Source organism: Oreochromis niloticus, linkage group LG10 (genome assembly GCF_001858045.2).
Source record: "Oreochromis niloticus isolate F11D_XX linkage group LG10, O_niloticus_UMD_NMBU, whole genome shotgun sequence".
Classification (NCBI taxonomy): Eukaryota; Metazoa; Chordata; class Actinopteri; order Cichliformes; family Cichlidae; genus Oreochromis; species Oreochromis niloticus.
Window position 1 is genome coordinate 32897303 of NC_031975.2, and position 20279 is coordinate 32917581.

A 20279-nucleotide genomic window follows, 5' to 3' on the forward strand; every position below is an offset into this window, starting at 1 on the left:
TAATGTTTTGATTTACAGAATAATAGATTATGTTTACTTAAGGCTTATGCTGAGTGTTATGGACCAATCAACAGAAACGAACCAAACGGGGAGGCGGGCGGGAAGCATGTGTGTGTGTGTGTGCTTTCCTATGTGTGTAATGGGGACACTGTGTTTGTGTGTGTTACAGAGACAGTATGAATTTAGGGTTTTTCCTTTCACAAGTTTGGGAAAATTAACCTGTAGCCTTGTTTTTTCTTACCTTCAGCACTGACCAGGACTTTCTAAGTGACAACTATCACAACTTTAATCTCATCTTAAGTCAGCAGTTAAACATGTAGCACCACGGCGTACCTCTGCCAATTTATTCTCGTGTCACAGGCGCTTTTCATGATTGTTAGGTGATTTAATCATCTTCTATGAATATATCCTAACATCTTTAATGAATAAACACTATTTCTTAATGCAAATTCAAGTTCATAATGATTGTTTAAATCAGTGACTCCCAAAATACAGACTGCAGCCCCCTGGTGGGCTATGAAGATATTGTAGGCAGGTCGCATCATTAAAAGAAATTCAGTTTGAAAATTACAAGTGTGTACAGTAACATATTCATATAAATAAAAATAATAGAAAGCTGTTTGTGATATTAGTCATTACTCTCGCCTAAATTTACGGCTCTTGTATTGAAGTTTGTGTCCCAGTGGCAGGTGGTTCACACCTTAGCCATGACACTTTGATATGCCTGGGTAGCATTAACAACGTACAGCCAACAGCGTGTGCTATTTAAGTTTTTTGGATAAACATTTCAAGGTAATACTTCACTCTTGTCACTTTATTAGGGTGAAGATTTAACCTTTAGTGGCCCATGTGAGTTTCTGGTTTTGCAGTGGGCCGCAGCACTCAGGACTTTGGGAGTCGCTGGTTTAAAGAATTCAGTGAAACCCATCCAACATTTTCTAAGATTCTTGTGCTTCTATAATTTCATTCCAAGGTAACATGCTAAAGGCATAAACGTGAAGCATTGGAGGAAGACGACTGTATTTCTGAATATGTTGAAAATTTGAAATACTGACTTCATCTGTGCTAATGCAGAATCACCAGCGGATATTTCATGTGACACGAAAACGTACAAACTGTCACAAAAAGTGAAACTCTGCATTTCATCCTCGATGACTTTGAAACCCACAAAAAAAAACTATTTAATAATGAGATTGCAGCGCTGCCCCCTAAAGGCAGACAGCAGTAACTACACAAGCTAAAGTGTTGCTAAAGTTTGAGCCAAACTAAACCTCAGTCTTACACTCTAACAAAATAAATAAATATTACACACTGTTTTCAAATAAATAAAACATCTGCATTACCCTCTCAGTTTACTTCATTAAATTTACCCACATGACTTTATCAGATACTCCTCTGGGTACTGCTGCTCTGCTAAGCTTGGCTAGTTAGCGCTTAGCATTAACAGTTTGTTGTTTATGGTGGAGTGCAGCTGTTTAACTGAGATGTTGGAGCATCACGATGTTTTTTTAAATAATAGAAACAGTAAAGAGAGAACACACTAGCTTTAACTTGTTTTCTCCCCAACGTCACATACGTGTAACACATCATAACAGCGTTAGAGTCAAGTCTCATATAGTTACTGCGTTGAGCTTTTGTGGGGCACACGACACGAAAACGTGACACATACAAAACTGTAAAGTATGAAGTGGACGCTCAGAGGACTGTTTTTGTTATGTTTTTGAGGGTTTCAAGTTAGAATGAGAGCAAAGTCACTTTTTCAGCCAGCGTTTCCATGTTCACAGCGTCCGATGTTTCTGAGCATCCAGACTGAATCCAGACTCACAGAAATATGTAATCGCTGTAACACAGAAAACCCTCGCTGACCTATAACACTGCTCCTGTAACCAAACCAACCGTGTGCAACTGGTACGCCAACAGCTACACCTGCCGGGACAAACCTTCACTAAGTCCTGCAGTCACACAGAAGGAAAAGAGGCAACGTCCACTCCAAATATTAGACTTGTACTTTACTTTGTCCTGATAACTTCCTCACAAAACTGGAGCTCAGCCTTCTTGGATGGTCTTTTAGTACAATTATCCACACAGCATGTCACCACCTGTCGGTCAAAGAGGCCACGCCCCTTATAATATTAATAATTTACACAGGTGGGCTGGGAGTCTATGGCCCCGAGTGGGTTATAAGCCCCACCCCCTCCGTGTTAGCCTAATGTGTCAAAGTGTTTGTCATTATGCCGACGTTTGCTCGCATCAGCTCGTGTCCACTCCTTCATGTGGATCAAGCTCGCTTTCCTAAACTCGTTCGCCCGAAACTTTAAACGGTCTGGATTCAGTCTGGATACAAGTCACATGACCACCAGGACTGTGACGTCAGTGCCAGAACACACACACACACAAAATGGGTATTCATATACTTGTGGGGACATATAACTGACATAATGCTTTCCCTAACCATAGCCTAACTGTAACCCTGACACTGAAACCACATTCTGAGTCTCAAACATGTCTTCAAACTCGAGGGGACGGTCCCCACAAAGATATGAATACACACTCATACACACACACGGGGGGGTTTTGGGGACAGGTGTGTGCAGCAGGAATGTGTGAACACTCAGGTGAACAACAGCATCAGTGGCTGCCGGCGCTCAGCACGGCCGCCGGGAGTCTGAACGCATCACCACGCCGAGTCATGTGACCGGACAGGCGTGTGTATGACATCAGATTTCATGATGAAGCGATCACGCTTGATTGAATCAGTGACTCCACGAGTGTTTGGATCAATTTAAACCTTTTCTAAAGTAAACGGTGGCGCCTCAGAAATGAGCACAGAGTCGCTGAGCGTCAGTCGCGTCTGTGAAACGGGACGGCGTCCAAGTGAAACGCCAACCTGCGTTTACAACGGAGCCTGAAGCAGAACAGATGAAATATCGCTCAGTCTACATCCTGTTCTTCTCTAAGGTCAGAGGTCAGAGCCGATTGAACCCCGGTCAGGCTTGTTTATTCTGACCTTGACGATGTTTTCATGCGTGCTGCAGCAGAGCAGCATTACCACAGCTCTCCTGGAGAGTCGGTGGAACTCTGAATATATTTAGAAACATATTCGGTTTTTATTCTGGTTCTTTGTCTTTTTCGTGTGATGGAAGTGATGACCCCTCCCTCTGTGGCGCTGATCACTACAGTGCGAAGTTTAACCTTTAACCCCGAGACCCTTCAGACTGAATGTTTCTCCTCTGTACCTGATCCATATTTTAATTTCCTGAGCGTCACCTGACACGTTTCGTACTCAAACGTTTCAGGAAGACGAGCTCGGGGTTCTGTTCTGGTTCAGGTTGGTGAGGCCGGTGTGGTGATGCTGTTTCAGGACACCGCTGTGGTGTGGCGTTCGAGCGCCTGAGGCAAGGAGACTCTGGGCCTCAGAGATCTGAAGGCATCGGGCGACGGCGCCTCAGACTCCGGGTGAGCGTTTAACGGCGGCAGCCACATCATCACTGTCGTGTCAATCAGCTCGTCCAATGAGAGAAGGTGTTGTTCCTGAGAGCCTTGCTGATTTATGGCAAGGAGGCGCCGAGTGTTGAGACGGTGGCGGTCCAGGAAGTGGGGATGGCGGGGTTAGATAATTTCAAAATAAAACTAAAGAACAGAGAACAGCCTTCATTTACAAATACGTCAGTTTTCTTCTATTAAGTTCAAGTCCAGCTCTGTACAGTCCCGCTCGAACACCGCCTGCTGTGCCGCCTCGCGCTCGTCCGCTTCCTCCTCTCCTTCATCGTCGTCGTCGTCCTCACGGCACTCCTCGTCGCTCTCGCTCAGCGGCCCAATGCTGGTCCTGCCCAGGCACTCGGCCGGCGAGCAGGAGCCCCGGAAGTCGCCCATGAAGGGCTCCATACCCATGCAGAGGTCGCCGCCGCAGGCCAGCCTGCCGCCGCCGCGCTCCAGACACTGCGGGTCGATGCTGCGTGTCTGCGGGACGAAACATTCACAGCTGTAAACCTGCGCTCGAAGTCTAAGCGTCACACAACCTGAACAGCCAATAACACGACAGAGGCAGAGCTGACGCTAGTTTCAGGAAACATGGACTCTCGTTTCACTCGTTTCTACTTAAAAAGAACTCGACAGACTCGATGATGTTAAATCACGGCTGGCGAATGTAAATGAGATTGACTGTGTGGACCCTCCGAGTGATGTTTGATGGCAGCTTTTCATTAGAGAAGGGTGTTCAGCTCAGCGACCTGCGTTCTGTTTAATTGTGCTAACAAATAACTTGACTGATTGGACGCTCGCCTGTCGATCAGTGAACGGTTCAATTCTTTGAAAACAAACCAGCAGTGTTTTTTTATTACCTGTGTCATCTTGGTGAAGTCGAGGACGGGCCGGGCGCAGGGTCTGTCGGGGTCGCGGCGTCTCTTCAGACCCGGTTTGAGGAGCAGCAGGTCACATGGCTGCGAGTGGCAGCGCGGTAGCTGCGGCGGTAGGCTGCGGCGCAGAGACGATGGCGTGCTGCAGGCCGATGAGGGCGAGGCGGGAACAGGGCCGCCTGTGGTCACGCCGCCTGCCGCCATGACGCACCCAGGTGGAGGTGCCGCCGCCGCTTGGCTGGGCACTGGAGGCGGGGGCAGGAAGGTGGAGGCAGCCGAGTCTCTGATGAGCACCGGGGAGAGTGAGAAACGCCGCTGAGGAGGCGGCGGCGGGTGAAGCGGGGAGGGAGAGGAGGAGCAAGAGGAAGGGGAGGGGAAGAAGCAGCAGCAGGCTCCTCCCCCCGCCGCCGCCTCACTGGGGTCCCAGGGGAAGCTCCACGGTAGCGGCGAGTCTGGCGACAGCGCGAGGCTGAAGAAGGTGGGGCTGGACGAGGAGTGCAGCGACGAGTTCAGGGAGGAGCTGGGGGCGCGGAGAGGACAGGCTCCGCCCCCTGCCACTCCCACCCCAATACCACCTCCTGCGACCCTCCCCCTGCGACCCCTCCCCCGCTCCCCCGTGGCACTGCTGGCGGCTGACGGGCGTCCAGACCCGCGAGGCGCTTGGCCGCCACGTGTAGCGACAGCGCGACAGGTCCTCGGGCACCGACAGCGAGCGGCAGTGCCGTTTGGGTGGCGGAGGAGGCGGGGGTGGGGGCCCAGGGCCCGGAGGGGGAACCGCCGCTCCGGGGAGGGACAGCTCGGACGCTGAGGTGCTGGGCGCCAGGGGCGGTGCTGCGACGGCGGCTGAGAAGGGGCCGCGTCCAGGGGGTCGCCACCCTCCTGCAGGTGAGCATCAGGCGGCACCAGCGCTGAGGGGCCGGGCGGGAAACTAGAGCTCAGCAACCCCCCCTGCAGGCCGGACTTGGAGGGAGGGCAGAGCTGCCAGTAGCTGCTCTCTGAGGACACACACACAGACACACACACACACACACACACAGGTAAATGATTACACACTGTAGAAACAGCACCTGAGGTAAACACACTCTTTCCTCTTACACTCACCAGGCATCAAGCCATCTGGGGGCCAGCACTCTGCGAGGGTTTTCGGGTCCAGCAGGGACTGAAAGACCAGAATCAGAATTTCAGCTCTGAGAACATAAAAATATTCCTGCTTTTCAGTTTTGATCCTGGATTTAAGCTGAAGTCAGCAACAGTCCTTCGTGGCTGCAGCTCATTCAGTGGAGATGAGGCGACCTGCAGCACCACCTGGTGTGCACCTGCAGAACTGCTCAGAACTTCAGCCCAGCTTTAACTGAAGCTGTTTCCACACATGACTCAGGTCAGATTATCTTCAGGTGTTCAGGTTTAAGGTTTGATTTAGAGTCACAGCTGTGGGTAGGAAGGTTCCTGTGAGGAAACACCATGAGCTGTGCCAGCTGAAAAACTGAAATAATAAAATCAGAATGAATGAAAATCACACGTGAGCGGCCGCTGGTTTGTGGAAGCCGCCATGTTGCTCTGCTTTGGGCCGTTCAGCCTAATTGTGTTCATTAGTACTTCATTAGTCCCTGAGGACATGATGTGGTCACTGTCGCTCCATGACAACAGGAACAGACTAATACAATAACACAATATGTTACAAAGTTTACAAATATAAGAAACAGCTCCAATATAACCTGTAAAACTTATTTTACCATAGATGACCTCACTGTGTGGTAGATGCAGGAGTTGTACAGAGATGTCCACAGGAATGACGTCCTGTGTTGTTCAGTGGTGCATTGTGGGTAATCTCAGTCTCTCACTGAGCGTGCTCCTGTGATTGGGCAGCATGTCATGGAGTGGGTGGGAGGTATTGTGCAGCATTGTCCTTATCTTGGACACCACCCTAATGGAGTCCAGCTCCATCCCCACAACATTACTGGCCTCGTGATCAGTTTATTGAGTCTGTTAGCATCTGTGACCCTCAACCTGCTGTCCCAGCATGCAACAGCAAAGAGGACAGCACTGACCACAACAGACTCACAGAACATCCTGAGCATTGTCCGACAGATGTTGAAGACCTCAGAGACTCTGTGTAGCACCGTTACATGTGTGGCTACAGACTGGACACACATGCAGAGCCCCGAGGAGACAGGAGAGAGCTTTAGGTGTTTGCTTGCTGTGGGACATTTAACCAACATGTCCGCACCATCAGACTCAGAGAAAGAGACGACCTCCTTCAGTCTACAGACAGCTGACAGCTAAACAATACCAGCAGCTGCTCTAAAACTAACGTTACGCCATGTTTAGTGGCCTAAAATCACATGTCTGTGAGACACAGTCACACATCATATGAGAGTTTATTCACTAAGTGTCAGAGGCCACTTCAAGCAAAGTTTCACTAACAGCAGCTCTCACTACAGATGAATGTCATCGGAGCTTTCGAGGTGACACACGAGAGTTTCTTACTCCTGCTTTATTGCTAAGTGTTGATATTACTCAAATATGTTTAAACACAGTGTGCAGACAAATGTGGACTTTCCACAAACAGCAGCAGAAGCAGCTGGCTGTGTCCTACAGTGGCCACCGTAGCAGGATTATGCACGTGAATTAGGAGGAATCATCTGCAACCCACTGACATCCAGTGGTGAGACTTTACACCCTGACTTTAAAGCTTTGTATCAAAGTATCCTGACTGTCAGTGAACACATGGGCCGTGACGGCGTTCAGACTGTCGCTACCAAAAGTACACTTCCTGTCTCTGCTCTGCAGGTGTGACAGTGACCTCTCACAGGTGAGGCTACAGGTGTGCCACTCACCAGGTACAAGTCCCCTGGCTGAGCAGGGTCGCCTTCCAGAGTCTGCTTCCTCAGGCTCTCGACCAGCAGCGTGACCACAGCATGGTGGCAGGGGACGAGGGGGGAGACAGGGGAGGGTGGCAGGGAGGAGGGGCCTGGTGGAGGGGAGAACGGGGGAGAGAGGGGGGAAGGAGGAGGAGGGAGGGGAGAGTTACGGCCGTCTGTGTGTCCGTCCGTTTGGTCCGTCTCGGGACGAGAGAGGGGAGGAGCTTAGGGCTGAGACTCCTCCTTAAGGCCTCAGGGCCACGTAGCCCCACCCACTCTCACAAGAGCATCATCTGTCAGCTGTTGCTGCAGCAACACACCTGGAAAAGGCACACACACACACACAGGTGAGGTTAAGATGAAAAACATTGACAACTCTATCAGGAACAAAACATCAGAAAGTTGATGTTGAGAAGAAACACGAAAAAGGACGACCACAAACAGACTACGGGGGGCACTGTGTGTGTGTTGATCCTGCTTATCAGTTCAGCTACAATCAGCTGATTGCAGTTCACGTGTCAGACGTGTCGCCACGGTCTGCAGCGTGTAAACGGACGTTACTTTGACTTTTCTAGTTTAAGGTGGAAACTGCATCCAGGACACATCTGCACACACACTGTGCTAACGCTAAGCTAACGAAGAGCCCAGCACAGCAGCCACAGCCTGAGCTGAAGGTACCAAACAGCCTGCTGCAGCCTGCTGCTACCTGCTGCAGCCTGCTGCTACCTGCTCGTGTTTCTACAGTAGAACACAATAGAAACTGAAAATCCTTTATTGTCCCTCGCTGGGGAAATAAAGTGTTTTTTCTTTGCTTTGTGCTCACACGTTGTCATTAGGACAGGAGTGTGTGTTGGTGTGCAGGGCTGCAGCCTCAGGTTTATATTCTTACATTAAATAATAATAAATTAAATTATGAGACTACATATTTCAGCTACATATTACAGAATAATACAAAAGTAATGTAATGAGTAGCATAATAAATAACTTTCTCCATGGAGTAATTGAGTAACGTACTGCATTACTTTCAAGAAAAGTGTTCTGTGTAATACTCCAGCCCCCCCGCAACCCCAAAGAGTCGCGGGGGGCTGGAGCCAATCCCAGCTACCACAGGGTGAGAGGCGGGGTACACCCTGGACAGGTCACCAGTCTGAGCCACAGACAACCATTCACACCCATCACCAGTTAACCCAACCCCACTAACTGCATGTCTTTGGTCTGTGGGAGGAAGCCGGCGTACCCGGAGAGACACGAGGAGAACATGCTAACAGAAAGACCCGGCCAGGTGGTGGAGTCAAACTCAGGACCCTGTTGGTGCGAGGCAACGGTGCTGACCGCTGCTGACCTGACCGCATCAAAGAGGGGAAATCGCTCCAACATGCACAAATATTTGACCACACAGAGTTCAATTACTCATGGTGGAGACAATAACCTCAGAATGACAATCAATAAACTCTTAATTTTCACTCCTATAAGAGACCACGAAAAAACAGCCTCCTCAGCGAGGCCATGAAAACCTCCAAAGACATCAGACCTCCCCCCACGCCAAAAACACCACCTCAAAAGAAACAATAAGACGCCATCAAGAAGAAGAAGACCCCCGTGGACAGAGACGAAGCACGAAAGTGACCCACGAAAACATCCACAGAGTGAAACGACTGACAGACTAAAGACTGCCTCAAAGTCGCTACGACCAAACAGCCTGAAGAAACCACCATGAACGACTGGAGGAAACACATCTGACACCCGACAAAAACAACAAAAATACTAAAGTGTGAAAAGGAGGAGCTAACAGAGACTACAAACCACCTGCACAGCCGTCGAGGCGACATGAAACCACCCAGACCCCCAAAGCGAAGCGGCAAAACTGCAGAACACACACACGAGGCATAAGCACATAACAACCAGCAAGAGCCAGGACTGGAGATTCAATCAGAAAAGAAATTTAAAACAGAGCAAAAACAAAAACGTGACAACAAAAATACACAAAAATAACCTCAAAAGGAATACAAGGTCCCAGAGATTAGTCTGGACCGCTCATCACATGAAATTAGACTTTAATTGTTATGTCACACAGTTAACACTCATAATAATAATAACAATAATAATAATAATAACAGTTTTAATATTTTTCTCAGATTTTCCGAGTTTCACTCCTTCATGTCGTTACTCTCCAGCTGCAGCCTTGCATCAGTGCTGTAACTGAGTACCGTTACTCCGTTACTCCCGGCTCGTGGACCCCTGCGGCTCCTGTAAACCAGGTCAGGGGCCACAAACAGGGGGACCTTCACCCCGTCATCGGGGCGGAACCCCGGGGTCCGGTTAGCCCGGCTCGGCTGGGCGTATATCGGCTCCGGATACATGCCGATGACCGTGAGCCGAGCCGAGCCGGGCTGACCGAGGCCGGCGGGCACCTCCGACAGCTTGTTAGCTTGTGGCTAAGCATCCCATTGTTTTTAATGCGGGATGCTGTCCGCCCGTGTACCTGTCGGCCCGGTGGGCGGTGTGTTTGCGGAGTGTTACTCCATGAAAAAAAACACAAACCCCGGGTTGTGTTATGACGGCGGACCGTTACATCACCAGCAGTTCACCTGAGCCGTTAGCTCGGTGCTATAAATAACAAGTCATCCCGTTATTCCGCTCAAGGTCGGCACAATAAACTCAGCCATCTTGCTCGGAGGATGGGAGCCGCTGAGTGACGGCTCTGCCTCCTCCGCCGCCTCCTGGGCTCCGGGGGCCCGGGTCGGGCTGCTAGCAGCGAACAGGGCGGCAGGCAGTAGCTAACGGCGGCTAACGGGTCAGCTAGCAGCTAACCCGTTAGCCGCCGTTAACGGTGTCACAAACAACCCACGAACATCACTGATGCTCCCGGTGTCTGTCCCGCCTCCGGCCATCACCCAGGCCAGGGCCGTCCGCACACACCGGACCCCTCACAGGCCCATGCTCAGCAGAACCACCGCAGGCCGTCAACAGCGATCGGAACAGCGGTGCTGACGGCGTGTGGCCGGCCTGAGAGCTCCCGGAGCGGCGAGAGGGGGAAGACACACCACGGGATGCTGCGGGACGGAGCCGGACACACGTCCCGCTCCCTCCGGCCCGGCGGAGTGCTTACCTTGTCGGTTGATGGGGTGAGGCGGCTCCGGTGGCTGCAGCGGGCCGACGGACGGCTCGGTGTTCGGTGTATCGACCCAGTATTATCGTCGACCACAGCGGACCGAAGCAGGAATCTAACCGCGCGGAGCGGGCACCGCAGGCTCCGGGACTGAGCCGCACATCAGCCTGGATCGGTGTCCGGGATCCGTTATTAAAACATAATAATAACGAGGACTGCGCGCGCACACGCCCGTGAGCGGCGGGCATTCATAAATAACAGCTACGGTGCCAGCGGAGGAGGGGCGGGGCTTCGGCGCATCACCGGCACCTGCCGTTTATTTACGTCTGATCCTTTGATCCGGTCCGCAGTGCCGCCACTCAGCACAGCCGAACCTGCCGCACGAAACCGGGACGAATCTCCGAGAACGCTGCCGCGCGGGGCATGACGGGAGCTGGAGTCCGCGGAGGCTTGTTTACCGCCGCAGCTCGCGTTAAAGGGCAAACCCGCAGAAACGGAGCGCGGACCGCGCCAGACCGGAGGAACCTCGGAGAACCGTGCAGACACCGGGACATTAAAAAAAAAAAAAATCACGAAAAATGAGTAAAAAATTATGTAAACAAAAGAGTAGAGACTGAAAAGAAATAAAAATACGTGGTTGAAACTAAAAATTGATTCCATTTATTAATATTACATTTTAAAATCTCACTATTTTATAAAGAAAAAAAATATATACAAACGAGGTAAAAAAGACTTTGTTAAATAAGCTGTACAGTGAAAATAAATTTGACAAACTAAAATAAAACTGTTGGTTGTAAAAATCTAATTTAGAAATAAGGAAGAGTTCACCTTCAGTTGTTTAATTTTTTATTAAAATATACACACACACACACACACACACACACACACACGTAAAACCTGAAAAAAAAAAAAGAGTGGAAAGGCAGATTGAGTGAAAACCATTAATAAAATGAATAATAGTAAATTGATTTTTTTCTTTAAAGTTGCATTTTAGAAGCAAGAATTAGATTTAAACGAGACGTTTCTTCATCTTATTCTGCACATTTGAGGATTTTCTGTGAAAATAATGGTGATATTCTGAGCAGACAGAAGACAAAGTCGTGTTTGGAGTCCAGGCTCTCACAGCTACACACCCTCAGTGAACAAGTCTGCACGTCCAACACTTTTATGGAGAGTAGAAGAAGAACGAGTCGGCCTGTGGGTTGGTAACACTTTATTTACGCCTTTATTAATCACATGGTTCAGCTTTGCTCTCGACAGTCAAGCAGCAAAAAAGGAGGAAGAGTAAAAAAAGAAAACTCAAACACAAAGACGGCCGCTCCCCTCCACTCAGCAGGGGATCGTTTTTGAGAAAAAACATGGCAGCGCGGGGGGGAGGAGCCTGAGCCAGACAGCAGAGCACGAAGGTGAAGGTGGAGCAACGACAATAAAGTGACACCAAAGTGAGTCGGTACAGATACAAGTGCAGAACAGGTGAGGAGTGCTTCATGAGGTCGAACGTTCAGGTGCATCAGAGTGTTCAGCTGTCTGCCCCGACGACGCGTTCACGAGCAGCTGGGAAACCTCAGCACCTGGGAGGGCGGGGTGGCGGCCAATCGGATCCCTGCTGTCGTTCAGTTAATCTTCAGACACATTTAAAAAGACATGATGACGAAACAATGGCGAGGACTGCGTCAGGTGGTCAGTACGGGTTCCACAGGAGCTGGTCGGAGAACACGGGGACCTGCTGGTCATCAGAGCCAGAGTCTGCACGGAGAAACAAGATGGCGGTGAGCCGACAAACAGGAAGTGAGCACATGTCACAGAACAAGACCCCGATTGCCTACTGTCTCAGCAGATTTGATGTAACCACAGCGTACACCTGAGCAGAGGTGGCCAAAGCCCACAGTCTGTACTGTAGCACAGATACTAGTGTTACAAAGTACTGGTTCAACTTTTTTATTCAAGTAAAAAAGTACTCAAAGTAAAAGCCGCTCCTATTTGTATGCAAAGCTAACCGAACCGTGCAAGTAAAACAAACACCTGCAAATTCTACTACCCTCAGGAGTCGCCCCCTGCTGGCAGAGTGACCTCACCTTGGCCGTGGTCCGTTTCCATCAGGAGGCGGAGCCAGTCGGTCATGCTGTCATCAGTGGTCAGCTGACTGCTGAGTGAGTAGTTCAGGCCTGGAGGAGAGTGAAGTGCCCGGCGGCTCGCCTCCGGCTGCAGAGAAACAAACACAGGAATAAGTAAAGTCACTGACCAGCTGATGTTGTGTTTTTCGGAGCAAACAGCTGCGTATGAGCTCGTTAAATAAAGTTAACGCGTCTTTAATGAGCCGATGAATTTGGTGACTGATTACCGGCGACACGGGGACCGTCCAGACTGCAGGCAGCGCTGAGGGCGTGGCGGCCAGCAGAAGAGACACAGAGGAGACTTTAGAGGATGCTGGAGTCTCCTTCTCCCTCTGCTCGTCTCCTACATTTTCAAAGAGGTCAGAGGTCATCTTCTCCAGCTGACTCTGCCTAAAGAGAGAAAACACCAATGATGTCACAGAAGGGCCTCAGCTGACAAGGATCATTTTCTGGATGAATCTCAACTGGCGCTGGCGTTCCACCTACAGCTGCTCCACGGGGTCCGGCGTGTCGGCGGAGTCCGGCTGGGCGCCGGTCGGAGGGTCCCAAAGGTGCAGCGCTCGCCTCCACAGACGCACCTGCATGTCCCAGGAGCGCCGGCTGTACTTCCTGTACTTGTTTGGAGTGGAGGGGTGGAGCTTAGGATCCCTCAGGTGTCTGAGGAGGAGAGAAACCCGAGAGGCGGGTCAGTGTCGACGTTTGAGGAATCGTCGTCCGATTTTCAGCGTCATGCTCCGGGTTCTTACTTGGGGACTTGCTGGATGTAGTTCTGGTATCCGCTGGTGTTCTTGCCGTACTGGATCTGTTTCTGCCGCCGTTTCAGAACCGCGGCGTTGGTCTCCGTGTTGGTCGGGTCCGGCAGGCGGGGGTAACAGCGGCTGACGTGGGGCCTTTACAGAGCGACAAATTTAAAATCAAACAGACACAGAAACCCAGTGAAGACCTGGGTGCTTCACTAGGCAACGCCACAGGCCAACACAGCTCAGGGGTGTGGCCTGCTGCCACCTGATGCAGGTAATGCACAGAGCAGGCCAGAACCTCTGAATGTTCCTTGTACTCACCTCCTGCTGTCCACGTCATCCGTCCCCACAGCCACGCTGCTCGTGGACACTTTGAGGATGCAGCGCTCCAGGATGGACGACCTGAGGGAGAACACACCTGCATGAACACCTGCTGTGGTGACCTTCAGGCTAATGGCTCGTTAGCCTGGATTAAAGAAGCCAAATACCTGCGTGGTTTGCCGCTGATGACTCGCTCTTGTCCTCGCAGGCCGCTGCCGCCACGAGGAGACGGGATCGGAGAGACGTTACTGCAACGAAGAGAAAGTCTTCAGGAGAAACCACGGCCTGCAGACGGCGCTGTCTCTGCAGTGCTACGCTGACCCCACCCCTCAGCAGGAAATTTTCTTACCTGACCAGGCTGTCGTACACGGAGCTGCAGCCGGGGAGCAGCCACGGCTCGGGGGCGGAGCATCCCGAGGCGGTGGTGGTCAGCACGGGGTCAGAAAGGCTGTTCCACATGGCCGCCGACCAGCCCTTCGCACAGACACACGACCACGGGCTGAAGGGGAAGCTGCAAGCAGACGCACATCTGGTTTGGAGTGTCCAGGTGAGACTGACGGGCCTCACCTGAGGTCACTGAGCGGTTCCAGAGCTCTGTGATGGGAGGGGACGGGGGGGTGTTCTCGCCCCTCAAAGGGTCGTTGACCCCTCCTGTCCCCTCCCGTCGTCAGAGTTGTTGTGTTACACAATGATTGGGGGGGGGGGGGTTAACCACGCAGGATTCACACCTGGACTCATCCAGGCCAACGATTCTCAGGAGACCCCTGACCCCCCCCCTCACTGCTTTCAGCCCAGGTTTCTGTTTGTGGAGGAGCGCCATGTAGAAACTCTACATCATTTCCTGTTTCTGTGAGTCGTCACACGTCTCTCAGTGTCATCCTCAGACCTGCCTGATGTGTCTGGAGCACCCCGGCCTCAGCATGCAGATGTTACAGAGGTTTCCAGTCGAACACACACACACACACACACACACACACACACACACACACACACACACGTCTTTCTGCACATCCTGAGGTCACAGCTCTGCTCCTTCACAGACTCACAGGTTCGAGCTGCTGCTTTCAGTCTGTGAGGCGGTGTGTGCCACACACTGACTGCTCACATTTAAACTGACATAAATAACTTGTTGGTCTATAATGTGAGACAGATGTCACGTTTCCTCATGAATGATATCCGGTCATGTTGAGCCACAAACAGCATAAGGTAGAAGCACCAATCAGTGTTCGGCAGCGACTTTTGTTTATTCTTTATCCAGTAAAAAATAAATAAATAATAAAAGTGTGTGTGTGTGTGTGTGTGTGTGTGTGTGTGTGTGTGTGTGTGTGTGTGTGTGTGTGTATTTTCTTTGGATAGGTAAAAAATATATTTTTTAAAGAGTAACCTGGCCAACCGGGCCGTCTTCACCGATGTCCGTTACCGACACACGTAAAGATATTGCACATAAAAAACACACGGAAACATTGGAAATCAGTTTTTGGCACAACACCGGGAGCCTGGCAGCAAAACCCGGGGCAGAGGAAGCCTCGGATCCCCGCTGCAGGTACAGAGAACACAGGTGAGCCCGCAAACTCATACCGGGAGCTGACGTCATGAAGCGCAGACCCAGCGCGTGTTTAAAGAGAACAAACATCCGGAAACAACACGAGACGAAGCCGCCCGGGAACCTGTTCGGGTTTGTTCCGTCTCACAGACATCAGCTGCTTCGACCCGCTCAACTCTACAAAGACGCCAGGTGAGTCCAAACAAACGGAACATGACTAAAGGTGCAGCCTGAGCTAAGAATCCCAGCTGTGATTGGCTGAGCTCAGCTGCAGGTGAGGACAGACTCGTACCTGGAGGACTGCTCTGCCGGTTCCACTCTGCTCGCGGACATCTTCGGACTCTCAGAACACGTCGGTCCGCTCTCACAGCCTTTAATGAGCGTCACCTGGAGCGGAGGGGGCGGGGGCGCGAGGAGGGCGGGGCCTCAAATTTGCGCTTTAAAATGAACCTGGTTACGCTCCAGCTGGTCCCTGATGTGTTTTATTTGGAAATTCTGTTGATAAACAGTTTTTTATTTCAGGAATTACATTAAATTTATTGCTCTAAACAATAAATACTAAATAAAGTAAATAAAGTCAGAAACGCATTTATGGCTGTTTCTAAGATCAGTGCTGCAGTCAGGCCTGTTTCTCCTGTTTCATTTTATTCAGAATATCACAGCGAGCCGAATCCTCATCCTATCATTGATACAGTCAAACAGTATTTAATCATCCATATTTATCACATTAGACATTTGTGTCTTCAGCACTGCACAGGCAGAAGAGCTGCTCAGGTCCCCCACACCAGCAGGGGGCGCCCAGGAGCAGCTGAGTCCCAGAGACAGGCTGATAAATGGATATTTGTTGTGTGTGTGGACAGTGAGGTATGATAAATCTGCCATCAGTCTGATATCACAACAGGTTTAATCAGTCACCAAATCTGTGCTAACGCCAATCTGACACAAGCTGCTAACATCGGCGCTGCTGCGGTGGGTAACGAGGGCTCTGTGGGCTCTCTGTGGGCTCTCTGTGGGCTTTTGTCTCAATCTGACTTCAATACTTACTCCAACCCATCAAAAACTCTTGAAAGCGCTTAATCAAGGACATATCTGAAATTGAAATTAAAAAAGCTATTTCAAAATTAAAACCTAATAAATCCCCAGGCCCGGATGGATTCCCATCAGATTGGTATAAGGAAATGAAAGAGTTATTGATTCCCTTGATGAGAACAGCATTCAATTATATTTTAAAGACAGGAGTAATTCCCCCATCTTGGAATGAGGCTTCTATTTCCTTAATAGCTAAAGAAGGAAAGGACAGGCTTGATTGTGGAAATTACCGCCCTATTAGCCCTACTAGCGGGCGATCGTGGCTCAAGACTTGGGTGTTCGTCTTGTAATCGGAAGGTTGCCGGTTTGAGCCCTGGCTCGGACAGTCTCGGTCGTTGTGTCCTTGGGCAAGACACTTCACCTACCGCCTACTGGTGTTGGCCAGAGGGGCCGATGGCGCGATATGGCAGCCTCGCCTCTGTCAGTCTGCCCCAGGGCAGCTGTGGCTACAACTGTAGCTTGCCTTCACCGGTGTATGAATGTGAGAGTGAATGAATAGTGGTATTGTAAAGCGCTTTGAGGGGTCCCGAAAAGCGCTATATAAATGCAATCCATTATTATTATTAGTGTTCTTAACCAGGACTATAAGATATTCACATACATCCTTGCCAAAAGAATTGAAAATATTCTTGTTCAGATAATTAGCTTGGATCAGACTGGTTTTATTAAGCAGAGACAAACGCAAGATAATGTTCGCCGAACATTACATGTTATTGATTATGTTGGAAAAAATAAAATTCAGATGGTTCTTATGAGCTTAGATGCTGAAAAGGCTTTCGATCGGGTTAATTGGGAATTTCTATATAAAGTCATGGGCAAGTTTGGATTTCATCAATCGTTTATCAGGATTATTCAAGCACTATATAAATCACCAAGGGCAAGAATTAAAGTTAACGGGGCACTTTCTAATGTTTTTAATTTACAGAGAGGGACACGTCAGGGTTGCCCTTTAAGTCCCTCACTCTTTGCTCTTTTCATAGAGGCCCTGAGTCAAAGTGTTACACAAAGTAAAAATATTACTGGAGTCAAGATCAGGGGTCAAGAGCATAAGATTTCCTTGTTTGCTGATGATATTCTGATTTACTTGACAAATCCAAACATTACTCTCCCCAAGCTGTTATCACTTTAGCTCACTATCAGGTTATAAACTAAATATATCGAAGACTCAGATATTAACTTTTAATTATAAGCCAAATCAGGATATTAAGTCTAAGGTCAATTTGAACTGGGAGTCGGAGTGGATGAAGTATCTTGGAGTAAATATTACTAAAGATCTCTCTAAGATATATAATGCAAATTTTAATCCTTTGTGTTATAAAATAAATGAGGATATTAAAAGATGGAACCTATTACCATTTTTAAATTTTGAGTCACGTATTGATACAGTTAAAATGAATATCTTGCCCAGGATGCTTTATCTGTTCCAAACACTCCCAGTTGAAATAACTGATTAACAATTTCAGGAATGGGACAAAATAATCTCTAGGTTCATATGGCAGGGGAAAAAACCACGGATTAAGTACCAAACTATCCAGTTGGCTAAAGATAAAGGGGGGTTGGGGTTCCCATGTTTGAAAGATTATTATATTTCAGCTCAATTGAGGATATTAGTCTGTTGGTGTAATGTAGACTACCAAGCGAGATGGAAAGAAAATAGAAACAAAAACAGTGGCCTTACGAGATTTTCCAATTCAGGCAAGCTTAGGGGATGTGACACTTATTAAAAAACAGATTAATCAAGGAAACCAATGGATTAACTTGCCTTTAAAACTTTGGTCACAATTTCTTAACGATTGGAATGAAGAGGCCAGGATTTTAAGATGGTACGCTTATGATCTTGATTTTTTACCCAGTAAGTTAGATATAAGATATACAAAATGGGCAGGACAAGGCTTAATGGCATATTGTATGTTTTATGATAAGGGAATTCTTAGGGACTTCCAATCAGTAAAAGATCAATACCAGTTAAGCAAAACAGATTTTTTTAGGTTTCTTCAAATTAGGCATCACATACATAACTTTATACCTAAGAGAACAGATCTTTTCTCTCTTCCTGTTTTGAATATATTTGTCAAGGCTTACCAGGCAGATCCTGGCCTCAAGGTGATTTCTAGACTGTATAAGGGTCTACAAGAGGTTAAGAAGTGGAATACTACCTACATTAAAAAAAAATGGGAAAGGGAAACGAATACAGCAATTTCAAATGATATTTGGTATCAGCAGTGTGCTTTTCAGTGGAGAATTTCTAGTTCTAATATATGGAGATGTTTTGGTTGGAAGAGTCTCTGTAGGTTTTTTATTACTCCTGCACAAAGTAAACATTATTCTATTCACTCTAGCTGTTGGAGAAACTGTGGGGCCCAAGGAATAAAACATTTCCACTTGTTCTGGTTGTGCCCATTGATCAACACTTTTTGGGTATCGATTCATTCTGAGTTACAGATCATTTTTAGTATGCAACTTTCCTTTAATTGGGATGAACTTTTGTTTGGATATTTATACTCAGTAAATGTAGATAAAACGTCCAAGCTGTTGTATGGTATTCTGAGTCTGGCTGCCCGCAAGACTATAAGAAATGGCTTAGTGTGAAAATTCCATCACTTAATGACTGGTATGAGATTGTTTATGGGATGTTTAAAATGGAAAGAATTACTTTCATTAATAGACTCCAATATGACATATTTAGTGATATTTGGGATAAATGGAAACATTACATTTTGTCAAGGAGACCCGATTTTGTTTGAATCTCTGTAATTATGTATGCCATATTTCTGAATGGTTATGTGTATATATGTATATGTCATTATGTATGAGTGTATAGGCGGATACATATGTATGTAGGTATGTGTATGTATGACTAAGTATATGGGTGTGTGTGTATATGTGTGTGTGTGTGTGTGTATATACACACTAGATGGTACACCCGTTTGTTTATTTTTGATTATTTGTCTATTTTGGGTTATTTGTGTTCTTATAGGTTATTTATTAAAAAATAAAATATAAAAAAAAAGAAAGCGCTCACTAGTGATCTGCAGAGGAACGCTGTATTTGAAGTTTCAGGCTTCAGAGCTCATCGCAGTACAGAAACAGCTTTAGTGAAACTCAGGATCTTCTTATGTTCTAACTTTCTGCTTCTTAATTCAGATCAAACTGAGGTTATTGTACTCGGCCCTGAAAATCTCAGAAATATGGTATCTAAGCAGATTCTTACTCTGGATGGCATTACCTTGGCCTCCAGTAACACTGTGAGGAACCTTGGAGTCATTTTTGACCAGGACATGTCCTTCAATTCAATTCAATTCAATTTTAATTCAATTCAATTTTATTTATATAGCGCCAAATCACAACAAAAGTCGCCTCAAGGCGCTTCATAGGTACAGAGAAAAACCCAACAATCATATGACCCCCTATGAGCAAGCACTTTGGCGACAGTGGGAAGGAAAAACTCCCTTTTAACACGAAGAAACCTCCAGCAGAACCAGGCTCAGGGAGGGGCGGGGCCATCTGCTGTGATTGGTTGGGGTGAGAGAAGGAAGACAGGATAAAGACATGCTGTGGAAGAGAGACAGAGATTAATAACAGATATGATTCGATGCAGAGAGGTCTATTAACACATAGTGAGTGAAGAAGAAACACCCAGTGCATCATGGGAATCCCCGGCAGCCTACGTCTATTGCAGCATAACTAAGGGAGGATTCAGGGTCACCTGGTCCAGCCCTAACTATATGCTTTAGCAAAAAGGAAAGTTTGAAGCCTAATCTTAAAAGTAGAGATAGTGTCTGTCTCCTGAATCCAAACTGGAAGCTGGTTCCACAGAAGAGGGGCCTAAAAACTGAAGGCTCTGCCTCCCATTCTACTTTTAAATACTCTAGGAACAACAAGTAGGCCTGCAGTGTGAGAGCGAAGTGCTCTAATAGGGTGATATGGTACTACAAGGTCATTAAGATAAGATGGGGCCTGATTATTTAAGACCTTGTATGTGAGGAGCAGGATTTTGAATTCTGGATTTAACAGGAAGCCAATGAAGGGAAGCCAAAACAGGAGAAATCTGCTCTCTCTTTCTAGTCCCTGTCAGTACTCTTGCTGCAGCATTTTGGATTAACTGAAGGCTTTTCAGCGAGTTTTTAGGACATCCTGATAATAATGA

At 48.1% G+C, this 20279-nt stretch overlaps 2 protein-coding genes across 5 annotated transcripts; both read right to left on the reverse strand.

Moving 5' to 3' along the window:
* Window positions 1–153: 153 nt before the first annotated feature.
* fam53c (family with sequence similarity 53 member C) lies at window positions 154–10950 on the reverse strand. Of its 4 annotated transcripts, none has more exons than XM_005461793.4 (5): window positions 10326–10950; window positions 7193–7536; window positions 5457–5514; window positions 4341–5350; window positions 154–3960 (listed from the first exon to the last, which is right to left on the reverse strand). In XM_005461793.4, the coding sequence occupies exons 3-5, from the start codon at window positions 5461–5463 to the stop codon at window positions 3667–3669; spliced, it is 1311 nt and encodes a 436-aa protein (XP_005461850.2). In that variant the 5' UTR covers window positions 5464–5514; window positions 7193–7536; window positions 10326–10950; the 3' UTR covers window positions 154–3666. The 4 variants fall into 4 exon arrangements, with proteins under 4 accessions (XP_005461850.2, XP_025766873.1, XP_025766872.1 ...); XM_025911088.1 differs by lacking the exon at window positions 10326–10950 and adding an exon at window positions 9758–10309; XM_025911087.1 differs by lacking the exon at window positions 10326–10950 and adding an exon at window positions 9023–9732.
* Window positions 10951–11521: 571 nt separating this feature from the next.
* On the reverse strand, window positions 11522–15461 carry slbp2 (stem-loop binding protein 2). Its single transcript, XM_005461791.4, has 9 exons — window positions 15336–15461; window positions 13850–14011; window positions 13668–13748; window positions 13501–13581; window positions 13186–13329; window positions 12926–13096; window positions 12667–12829; window positions 12401–12527; window positions 11522–12071 (listed from the first exon to the last, which is right to left on the reverse strand). Exons 1-9 carry the CDS (start codon window positions 15374–15376, stop codon window positions 12007–12009), a joined length of 1035 nt encoding a protein of 344 aa, XP_005461848.1. The 5' UTR covers window positions 15377–15461; the 3' UTR covers window positions 11522–12006.
* Window positions 15462–20279: the final 4818 nt, after the last annotated feature.

Excerpts from the sequence above, each read along its gene's own strand:
- fam53c (XM_005461796.4), bottom strand. Across the intron at positions 3,961-4,340 it reads ACTTCACCAAGATGACACAG|ACACGCAGCATCGACCCGCA; the intron begins GTAATAAAAAAA and ends TTCGTCCCGCAG.
- slbp2 (XM_005461791.4), bottom strand. The coding sequence starts at position 15,376 with ATGTCCGCGAGCAGAGTGGAACCGGCAGAGCAGTCCTCCAG. Across the intron at positions 14,012-15,335 it reads CCGGCAGAGCAGTCCTCCAG|CTTCCCCTTCAGCCCGTGGT; the intron begins GTACGAGTCTGT and ends GTCTGCTTGCAG. Across the intron at positions 12,528-12,666 it reads GGACGGTCCCCGTGTCGCCG|CCGGAGGCGAGCCGCCGGGC; the intron begins GTAATCAGTCAC and ends GTTTCTCTGCAG.